This window comes from Anguilla anguilla, chromosome 4 (genome assembly GCF_013347855.1).
Source record: "Anguilla anguilla isolate fAngAng1 chromosome 4, fAngAng1.pri, whole genome shotgun sequence".
NCBI lineage: Eukaryota > Metazoa > Chordata > Actinopteri > Anguilliformes > Anguillidae > Anguilla > Anguilla anguilla.
In genome coordinates, this window is record NC_049204.1 from 83124 (window position 1) to 94995 (window position 11872).

At 42.8% G+C, this 11872-nt stretch overlaps 1 protein-coding gene across 1 annotated transcript; it reads left to right on the forward strand.

Moving 5' to 3' along the window:
* The first annotated feature begins 901 nt into the window (after nt 1–901).
* LOC118224748 (hydroxylysine kinase-like) lies at nt 902–11048 on the forward strand. The gene is given in 6 exon segments (XM_035412420.1): nt 902–1142; nt 4670–4978; nt 6994–7136; nt 9993–10173; nt 10433–10608; nt 10610–11048. Coding segments are annotated over 5 exon segments (1071 nt in total). The 5' UTR covers nt 902–1142; nt 4670–4674; the 3' UTR covers nt 10877–11048.
* Nucleotides 11049–11872: the final 824 nt, after the last annotated feature.

Here is an 11872-nt window from a genome sequence, read left to right on the forward strand (position 1 = left end):
CAGAGGGAAGTTTTTGAAGATTATAAAATTGCATGTTATAGTGACCTCAATATCATCCAAAACAACCAAAACAATGTTGTGTAAAATGTTGATGTTTCTTACGTTTTATACAGCTAAAACAGCCTGGGGTCAAATTGACCCCAAAGAACACCGACAAAATGTGTATAGGACATTGAAAACATATAATCATGTCAATTTTATGTTTACCCAGTTGTCCCCATTAAATTAGGAAAAGTCATTAAATATGAAGCAAAAGTGATGTCAATCATTTATTTAGAGACGTTAAACATTGAATGGGGTCAAATTGACCCCAAAGATAATAGGAGGGTTACAAATTTGAGGGTATATAAGCACTCATATATTGTGCTGTATTTCTCTCTCAACAACTCTTTCAGTGATTGCTAACAATTAAGCATGACCATCCCCCAATATCTTTCTAAAAAAAGACTTACACTAATATTCGAATCTAAGGAGTTTTTGTGAAAGTGGAATTAATGTAATTCATTCCAAACGTTTTATCAACATCACATTTATTTTATGAAAAGTAGCGGAACTATAGACGAGTGGTGGCGTGCTAGTTGGTTACTTTTCAGGCGAATGTACAGAAATGATCATGAACTGAAATGAACAATAGAACAAAAATCGTTGACTCAGCCGGTACTTATAAGCACAATGTATTGCATAGTCGATGCGTTTTCACACGCTGTGAAAAGTTGCCCATTTTTTAAATTTTGGTATTTTAAGATTCGTATAGATCCGCAAATTAACACCAGCGGTTTTAGAAACATAACCAGAGGATTCTAAACTGTATTACGTATTATATTTGGCAGTATGTTCGCAAAATCCACGCAGCCTACGCTCTCTCCGCCCAGTCCGAGATCGCAATTATTTCCCGGTCCGCTATCTTAATCTCCATTGGGTTTATTCCATTCTGCTCAGGTCACCCCGGACTGCTGCTGCCTGCACTTTCTTTTCCCACTGGATCGGCTAATAATTCACGACGGATCACGCGGGAATCATAAGACACTAACTGAAATATATAACACCATAAAACGGCCACAACCACAACCAATTTAGTTATTAAACTAACTTTTCTTTTGGATTAGCCAACAAGCTAACTACTCGCCGATTTTCTGTATCTGGTAAGTCCCGTCTCTGACTTTGTAGCCACGTTAGCTGCCTAAGGGGACATTTCATCCTATTTATGGAATTTTTAGAATTGGAATGAATCGACAGGAAAAGTAACCTGTGTACATTTGTTTGCAAGGTTTAGGCGTTAAACTTTAAGATAAAACTGGTTAATGTTAAACTGGTCATTGGCAGATGTGCAGAAGTCAGTTGCCTACTCGGGAAAGCCTGCCCTGATTTTCAGGGGAAATTGGGTGTTAGTTTACGTAAACAGCGAAAATAACGTAGGCAAAACTGAAAAAAAAAAACATTTTATAGTGCGACTGCAGTGTACCATTTAGCAGACCTAAGCATAACGGAAATCCAAGTAAGGGATTTGTGAAATTTTTGTTAGCGGAAAAAAAGAAAAATTCTAGAAGGCACTGAAATGGAATATTAAACATCTAACGGTGAACAAGTTTGAATTGTATTTCACAATCAGAACAGTTATTTTAAGGCACACATACAACTTTTAGGATAAGGGAAAACTTAGATGTTGGCGTCATATACGTATTCTAATAGCCTGAATAACAGTTTAATAACGTTTCACCAGGAGCAAGCCAGAGTCATGTGATCTTTAGTGCATAGCCCCCCTATTCTGCCCTTACGCCACATACGGAGCGACATGTTTACACCGCGTGGTAAAAGTGACCGTTCTACTCACATGTGACACAGATCGGATTGGTATTATGAACGCGTGCACAGAAAAAGCAGATGGAATCGGATATTATCAGATCAGTTTTGGGCCACATTCACACTTTTAAAAGTAAAAAAAAGGAAATTGACAAAAAAATCTGAACTGGGTATCATGGCGGTGTAAACGTAGCCTAAACTCTGGATGTTTTATTCAGTTCCACTGAGGTTCCCAAACTCAGTCCTGGGCCTCATCGTGTATGCTGGTCTTCGTTCCAACCACAACTGCAGTCCCAGAATTTTAACAAACTATTAATTTTTCTTAGTTAGGCTATGTGCTTTACATGTTTAGAGGGATTATTTACCTATGTGATGTCAGAAATAGCTATGCCTGCCATGGATATTTTTATATGAATTTTGCCATGCTCATGTTGTGCTTATTGTACTGTACTGCAAACATGCAAAGTAATTTTATCAAATGAAATCCTGTGGTTAATCAGTCAATGCCTAATTAGGTTGCTGAACACATGTGCTTAATTTTTATTGGCCAGGTGTCCACACTTTCACCAGTTAGGAGCCTATTGATTCAACTCGGTCTTTAAATTGATCAGTTAAAAAGAATGAACCTCTTTTTAAGTAGCCTAATTGTTTGCAAGGAAGCACAATGAACGATTAAATTTTATTCTTCGTGTCATGCATAGCTATTTCCGACATAATGTGGGATTAGATGATAAATAATCCCTCAGTTTTTAAAGACATTTGTCTGTAGATGTTGTATGCCAAGATTCATGTGCTAAATCCATAATAGCAGGCTAATGGGTCCTTAATGCAAATTTATTTTGTGTCAGAAGAGGTGCCATGTGACATTACTGTCAGGTCCGTAAGTCAAACGAAGCAAGACTTATCCATTTATAATTAATGGAAAACTGAAATACTGCCATTGCCACTGCAAATTTGGTCAGAGGTGAGTGGGAGGTACTCTAGCAGCATGCCTAGCGTCATGTCAGTCAACCAGCTAGAGCAGGGGTCCTCAATCTTATTCAGAAAGGGCCGGTGTGGGTGCAGGCTTTTGTTCCAACTGGGCAGTTACACACCTGATTCTGCTAATCGAGGGGCTTAGCAAAGATTCCAAGGGGTTGATTAGTAGAATCAGGTGTGTTACTGCTTGGTTGGAACAAAAGCCTGCCCTGCACCCACACCTGCCCTTTCTGGATAAGATTGAGGACCCCTGAGCTAGAGGTAATATTACTTACAGGTCCAACAGAAAACACACCAACTCCATGTCGCTTTTCATCCCCCTGGTGAACTGCAGCTATCATTGTCAAGGAAATTCCAGGCTTGACTTTGCTTCTTGAGTGAGCCCTGTCAGCTTGTCCTTTCACTTCGCTGTACTTCTGCTTCTTCACCTCTGCCATCGCAGCAGCTAACTAGCTACATACGGTCCAGTGAGATCTGATCCCACCCCACAGGCTCTGTAGCTACGCCCATCGTTATTCTTAAAACCAAAAACAGAGATTGCCGGTGCATTATACTGTAGATATGACTGAGCATGGTTCTTTTATAATTTTTTCTAGATACAAATCCTGCACAGTATCCCTTTAAGGCACCTGAAAGGTGATGGGACTGTTTCTGGCAGCTGTATTGTTTGGACAGTTAATTATATAAAAGCCAACAGAGCCCTTTGCCACAGGTGTTCCAAAGTTGTTGTAGTCTGTATTCCCGGTCACTTGTCTCCCCAGTACTGTCTCTGTGTCTGTGTTCCCTGAGCTGCTTCACTCCCCTGTACTTGTGTGATTTCACTATTCGGGTGGTTCCGGGTTTTCGTGGTTTCCCCCCTTCTTTCCAGTCTCGCTTTACTTACTTCCTGCTTATTTCTAGTTTTACTAATTTCTACTAATCCCTACTAATTTATAGATTGTAAAGTACTAACCTCACTAATATACTAACATGTGAATATTACTAACGGACTAACACACACTAGTTTTGGGTTTTTGATAGTTTAGATCACTATACTAATACATTAACCAGTCTCCCCTTTTCCATGCTGCGCTGTAGCTCCGCCCCTTTTCTTTCTAGCCTGCTCTAACGCTGAGTTCTGCAATTGCCTGCACCTGTCTCTTGCTCTAACTGCACCTCTCTCTCTCTGCACGTGTTTTACCTGCTTCACCCAGGCCATCTATTATCATTGTTGTCTATGTGATTCCAGTCCGCGTTTTGTCAGTCCCCTGTCATTGAATTAGTTTTCCTAATGTTCTTCACCTGGATGTTGTTTGTTACTCCTCCCTCACTCACTTAACCCCTCCTTGATTGTTACCTTCCCCAGTGTATAAATGTCAGTCTTTTCCACCAGCTCAGAGTCAGAACGTTGATCGAATTCATTGTGCCGATTATTAGTAAGCCTTTGTCTATTGAGATTCCTGCGACACCCCTTTGCCCGACTTCGAGTTTGCCTGCCCCTTTTGGTTTTGTTTGCTTCTGGTTTGACCTTCGCTTTGCCTTGACTTCTCTTTTGCCTGTCCCTTTGTACCTTCGCCATTCTGATCTCCTGGTTTTTGATTTTTTGCCTGTCTTTTCACTATTCTTTTGGAAACTCGATTCGGCACCGTCCTCTCTCTGATTACCTGGCTTCGAACCTCGGACTGATTAAAGACAACGTTTTTTGGATTTCCCTGGTCTGCGTGTGGGTCCTTACTCAGAACATATCAAAATGGATTTGTTTAGGAGCAATGGCCATTTATATATATATATATATATCTACTTTTTGTTTCTGTTTGTTTTTGTTTGTAATACATTTTATGTATATAGCACCTTATCATGAAACTCAGAGCGCTTAGTAAATTGAAACCCTCTGGTTCTTCTTCCATTCCAGCTGACATGTCAATGAAGGAAGCTAAGCCGAGGCTGACTGAGTCCCAGGCCTCAGAGCTGATCAGCCGTCTCTTTGGGTTGACTGTCACAAAGATCCACCCCCTGCCTAGCTACGACGACCAGAACTTCCACGTGGTGGTCAGTGAGGAAGGCCAGTATGTGCTGAAGATCATGAACGCTGTGCTGAGCCAAAACCAGGATCTGTATGAGCTGCAGACCCATGCCATGGCCTTCCTGCACCAGCATGGTCTGCCTGCTCAGACCGCCCTGCCCACCCTGACCGGATCCCTGATGAGTCTGGAGAATATTGGTATGAATAATCACAGCACTAACCCTAACCCTGTTCCGTCTAACCTGAGGAGCGTTTGCCATAATTACGGCCACAAGACTTAGCCAACAATGAAGCAGTAAAGCTATTCAGCTGCTTTCCATTTCACTGACAAGATTATTAAATCCCTCTGACTGAGCCCCTCCCTCCCTCCCTGTTTGTCTGAGCCCCTCCCTGTCTGTCTGACTGACTGAGCCCCTCCCTGTCTGTCTGACTGTCTGTGCCCCTCCCTGTCTGTCTGACTGAGCCCCTCCCTGTCTGTCTGACTGTCTGTGCCCCTCCATGTCTGTCTGTGCCCCTCCCTGTCTGACTGTCTGTGCGCCTCCCTGTCTGACTGACTGTCTGTGCCCCTCCCTGTCTGACTGACTGTCTGTGCGCCTCCCTGTCTGTCTGTCTGTGCCCCTCCCAGTATGACTGTCTGTGCCCCTCCCTGTCTGACTGACTGTCTGTGCCCCTCCCTGTCTGACTGACTGTGCCCCTCCCTGTCTGTCTGACTGTGCCCCTCCCTGTCTGTGCCCCTCCCTGTCTGTCTGACTGTCTGTGCGCCTCCCTGTCTGTCTGTGCCCCTCCCTGTCTGTCTGACTGTCTGTGCCCCTCCCTGTCTGTCTGTGCCTCTCCCTGTCTGACTGACTGTTTGTGCCCCTCCCTGTCTGACTGACTGTCTGTTCCCCTCCCTGTCTGTCTGACTGTCTGTGCCCCTCCCTGTCTGACTGACTGTCTGTGCCCCTCCCTGTCTGACTGACTGTCTGTGCACCTCCCTGTCTGTCTGTGCCCCTCCCTGTATGACTGTCTGTGCCCCTCCCTGTCTGTCTGACTGTCTGTGCCCCTCCCTGTCTGACTGACTGTCTGTGCCCCTCCCTGTCTGACTGACTGTCTGTGCACCTCCCTGTCTGTCTGTGCCCCTCCCTGTATGACTGTCTGTGCCCCTCCCTGTCTGACCGACTGTCTGTGCGCCTCCCTGTCTGTCTGTGCCCCTCCCTGTATGACTGTCTGTGCCCCTCCCTGTCTGACTGACTGTCTTTGCCCCTCCCTGTCTGACTGACTGTCTGTGCCCCTCCCTGTCTGACTGACTGAGCCCCTCCCTGTCTGACTGTCTGTGCCTCTCCCTGTCTGACTGATTGAGCCCCTCCCTGTCTGACTGAGCCCCTCCCTGTCTGACTGACTGTCTGTGCCCCTCCCTGTCTGACTGACTGTTTGTGCCCCTGTCTGTCTGTCTGACTGATTGAGCCCCTCCCTCCCTGTTGTTGATATTAAAGGAGTAACATGGTGGTTGAACGTGACACTTCCCAGTTGTCTTTAGGCAACAACAAAACAAATGTGCATAATTTTTTTTATTATTCAGTCATTGCAATGTACTTCAAAACATATTTTTCTAAGCCTAAATTTCCCACTATAAAAGTTCACCCGAACTGTCTGGGCGTGGTAATGAGAACTGTCAGTTAGCTATGATTGACAGACCGTGCCCCGTTACCATAGCTACCCCCATGATACGCGCTCTTTTTGGGAGACTGAATTTTCACAAGCTAGCTAGCTTAGTAGTATATCAAGTATCGATAGATAGCTAAGGTAAGGACGTTGACTTATATCCAATTATAATTTTTGCTATCTAGCTAGCCAAGTTAAGCTAAAAAGCACAACTATAACTATTTGCATTGTCTTGCCTGTAAGCCGGCGGCGCAAACTATGGGTATCGAGTTATCCATGGGTTTACAGGGCGAGGAAAGGGGAGTGGTTACTGTGTTCGTGACACACCAAGTTGACAACTTTCTTAACCGGTTGAAAATAGGACGATAAATTTAAAACGCATATTTCTCCAAAAATACAGAACGGACATATTTAATACTTTACTCATTGTGTTTCTTCAATGTCTCTTGTGCAAAATCACCATGGTACTCCTTTAAGCGAAAATAAAAACCAACAGACTTGGTGGCTCTTCAAGACCAGAAATGAAGATCACTGCTATAAGGTGTGAATATGCTGTCCCTGTATCTTGGCAGACTGTGGATTTGGCAGTCAGAAGTACTTGGTGCGATTATTGACCTACTTGCCTGGCACCACCATCTCTAAGATCCCCTGCTCCCCACAGATGCTCTACCAGGTTGGAAGGATGGCAGCTACAATGGACACAATACTGCAGAAGGTAATCAGGTCAAAGAATATAACTGCAGACAGCAACTATGGGGTTGGGGCATGTGTGCATTTCCACTGAGCAGAAAACGGTGTCCAGAAAGGTATTTTATTTGCATTTAATTAATTACATTTGGGCTTTACCCACTCTAAGTTTTAAGTGTTTTTGATTTTCAAGAAAGCCTTCAATCTTTGTTACATCCTTATTATAACAACATCCTGTGTTATTTACTTTTTAGCCCTTTATTTGGCGTTTGAATAATCAAAAATATTTAGCAGTCAATGTGTTTGACAGTAATATCCCTCAATAATGTATGAAGTGGAAAAACTGCACTTACATGGCTTTTTCATGCACTAAAGGCTCACAGACCATGTGGTTGTTGACTGGCCATCATAGCAACACCTGCTCCTTTACTGACTTATGTCTTTCATATTCCCTAATGTGCGGTGTAATCGAGAGGAATCCATGAGTAAAATAATAGGAAGAAATGTTTAAAATTTCATCCCTATACACCCAACGATTACGATTACTTTAGAGTACAGCAAAACACACAGGAGTGAATGGTTACATGTTTAGGAATGTGTACCACAGTGTGTCAATGTTTTGCATTATTTTTCAATGTGATATATTTAATCTATAATTTATATGCTTTAGAATGGACAAAAAGCATTTTATTCTTTTTTGGAGAAGTTTTGATTTTCTGAGAGGTTTTTTTTTTTTTTTTTTGAACCCTTAGATATCTTTGGCCGCTATACTGATGAAAAGAGAGTCATTCCCACTTGAAAATTATGCAAAAGTGAGTACCAGGGTATGCTGTTTATATTTTGCTTCATAGATCTTTAGTAGTTCAGCATATCACACTGAACTTTATCACATATCACATAGTACCTTAATAGGCGTCAGATTGTAGGGCCCATCCACACAATGATACAGTGCAAGACCAGGATGACCCAGCCAGTAGCTGCTTGTTTGGTTGTTAAAAGGTTGAAGAATCATTTGTTCTCAGTAAACCCCCGTGTGGCACCTTTCTTTTGAACAGAAGAGTACATAATCAATTTTGATTGATTGTTATTCCTTTTCAACAGGACAAAGTTTGATCGCCTAGCAGTATTTCACTAACTACACTGGAATCCTCAGTGCATCGCAATGGTCCTCCTGTAAGCCCAGCAGGGGTTGCTTTGACGGATGGAGCACCCCAGTGCATTGTGGGTCCTCCTGTAAACCCAGCAGGGATTGCTTTGACGGGTGGAGCACCCCAGTGCATTGTGGGTTCTATTGTAAACCCAGCAGGGGTTGCTTTGATGGGTGGAGCACCCCAGTGCATTGTGGGTCCTGTTGTAAACCCAGCAGGGGTTGCTTTGACGGCTGGAGCACCCCAGTGCATTGTGGGTCCTGTTGTAAACCCAGCAGGGGTTGCTTTGACGGCTGGAGCACCCCAGTGCATTGTGGGTCCTCTTGTAAACCCAGCAGGGGTTGCTTTGACGGGTGGAGCACCCCAGTGCATTGTGGGTCCTGTTGTAAACCCAGCAGGGGTTGCTTTGATGGATGGAGCACCCCAGTGCATTGTGGGTCCTGTTGTAAACTAAGCAGGGGTTGTGCAAATTTCAATTTTGACTGTCCCTGGACTTTGATCAGAAGGCTGCAAACACAGCTGTAAAGACAATTGTCCCATGGCCAGGGGATTGCCATGGGGCAGTCCAACCAACACTTGTAGCCTGGAGAAACAGATGGACTGGAATCCCACAGGGCAGACGGGAACCTGGGGGGACCAATACCCACATTATGGACTGAAAGGAAGCATTATTTGTATGTACATGTAAATAAATGATATGACAAATGTGGTGGATTGTGAATAATATCAAATGAAATGCAGTAGATGTGTGTTATACATACAGGTACACTGGGCTGTTATGAGGTGGTATAGGGAGGTTATGATCTCAAGTATGTATGGAGGGGAAAGTAAAATATGTTTATAGATATACAGTACTGTACAAAAGTCTTAGGCACCCTAGATTTTTATATAGTATATTTGGTCTTAGATGTTTATTTTTTGTTTTCTGCATTAGTGTGTCAGTAGAAAAGAGCAAATTTAAGATTTCCAAACATGAATTTTCCAAAAAATGAAATTTTACAGATGCATTTTTGCATTTTGTTAAATAAAGTAACATTTTAAGTAATAGACTACTTTTCAGATAAAAACTTGATCAAAGGTCTCTGGGATTACCTGGAGAGCTAGAAGCAACGAAACAGCCAAAATCTGCAGAAGAAGTGTGGCAAGTTCTCCAAAATGCTTGGAACAACCTACCAGCCCATTTTCTTATAAAACTGCCGGACAGTGTACCTAAGAGAATTGATGTAGTTTTGAAGACGAAGGGTGGTCACACCAAACATGATTTTATTTAGATTTTAACTATTTACTGCTCTTTATATAATTTTTTCGATATTTATAACCTTTCATTTAATTTGGGGGAACCTGCTTAACAGGTCTCCTGGTACCGAATGTTCTCCTGGTACCATAGTCACATCCATCCATGTACTTTGTTGGTAAACTTGTTCATGATTATTTGCCTTAGCCAGCATGTTATCTTGTATAGCTATAGGTATTGAATGTGTCCATATTTGCTCTCATAGACTTAACTGGTGATTATGTTTATTAATAAACAACTTTCATCATACTTTCATAATTTCTGTATCTTCCTTTCCTGCTCTCATGCAACTACGCCAATACCCAGAACATAGTTATAAATCCCGTGAGAGCTGGTCGGTATGTTTTTAGGTGCGATGGTGTTCTGGGCATTGGAGTTGGAAATGGAACTCCAGGGTGCATTCTGGGTCCTGTTGTAAACTCAGCAGGGATTGCTTTGACAGATGGAGCATCCAAAACTGTCGGCCCTGCAGCAGGAGAACTTCGTGTGGAACCTGGGTAATGTGCATCTGCTGGAGCCCTACCTGCCAACAGTGGAGGGAGAAAATGTGAAGCAAATTGTGAAGGATGTGATAAAGATGTTCAAGACAGAAGTCCTGGTGAATATTAACTCCTTCCGCAAGTGTGAGTCTTCCTCACCATCTCCTTATTGACAGTTAACTTTAAAATTTTTACCAAACTCTTGTGGCCAAGGGTCAGGATATACGGACAAAGATGTGCAGTGTCTGTGCTGATATATATGAGGATTTCAAACTGTACTTACTTCCGCACGTAAAGGAGGTAGTATGGTTAATGCCTTCCAGTACGTTTAAGGACTGTCCAGTGTAAACATGATTATTGTGATACACTACATTTGAGTGTTTGATCAGCATATCCTTTCTAGGTATAAACCATGGAGATTTCAATGATCTCAATATACTAGTGGAGCCAGAAGGTCTGACTGGCCACAGAATCTCTGGGATCCTGGACTTCGGGGACATGAGCAGTGGCTACTACGTCTTTGAGCTGGCCATCGCTATCATGTACATGATGATCGAGAGCCAAACTCCACTGGAAATGGGGGGGGGCGATGTTAGCGGGCTGGGAGAGCGTCTTCCCGCTGAACAGGGCTGAGCGGGACGCCCTCTACGTGCTCGTATTGGCCCGGTTCTGCCAGTCTCTGGTACTGGCCCAGCATTCCGTCACTCTGTACCCCGAAGATGAGGATTACCTGATGATCACTTCGCGCAAGGGGAAGGGTCATCTACTCAGGCTCTGGAAGATGGGCAAGGAGGCGGTGCTCACTAAGTGGTTTGAAGATGCCAGAGAGTACACAGATAAGAAGTGATGGCATCTCATGTGCTTATGTGTTAGCTTCAGTATTCATCTGGTATCTGTCTATATCCATGCATGTAAAAGAGGATTTTCTTTAAGACAGAAATACTGACCTCACCTGTCTTATATAAGGGTCAGAGGATTTACAGGAAGTTCTGTATTGCATTGCTTATTTGTGATGGTTGCGGGATGTCTGTGTGAAATTTACCTTTTGCTAGTTTCCATTTATGTCCCCCTGTTCTACTAACAGAACTCAACCTAAGAATCTCTTCTAGTTCACTTTGTTAATCCCCTTTATGAATTTAAAAGCTTCAATCAAATCACCCCTAAATCTCTTAAACTTCTTAGACTTAAGATGCTTAATCTCTTCAAGTTATTCATACCTGGAATCAATTTGGTTGCCCTCCTTTGAACCTTTTCCAGAGCCTCTATATTTGTCTTGTAATACATTCCCCAGAACTACAAACATTACATTACATTACATTATAGGCATTTAGCAGACGCTCTTATCCAGAGCGACGTACAACAAGTGCATAGGTTTCATGATGTAGAGGCGCAAAAGAAACACTAGAGTGAAGTAAGGATCGTCATGCCAGAAGTGACCACATCGATCAGGACTCCAACCCTGTAGAGTAAGCTTGTTCAGCAAGCAAACAATACCGTACCTTACAATACATTTGTGTGATTTAACGAATGTGTTGAAAAAGATAAGTGCAACTTCCTTGGATTTATACTTAATAATTTTCGGTATATATCCCAGCATCCTGTTGGCCTTTTTTTTTTTTTACTGCTAAAGCAGAGTGCGTAATACCTGAAAATCTTTGATCAACCATTACACCCAAGTCTTTTACAAGTTGAGCACATTCCAGTTTTGTTCCTCCCATAACAATCCTGCCTTATGTTTTCATTTCCCACATGTAGAACTTTACATTTGGCTATATTGAATCTCATTTCCCAGGTTTCTATTGCGTTCTTTTGTGAAATACATACATCTGTAAGCATTTGACTA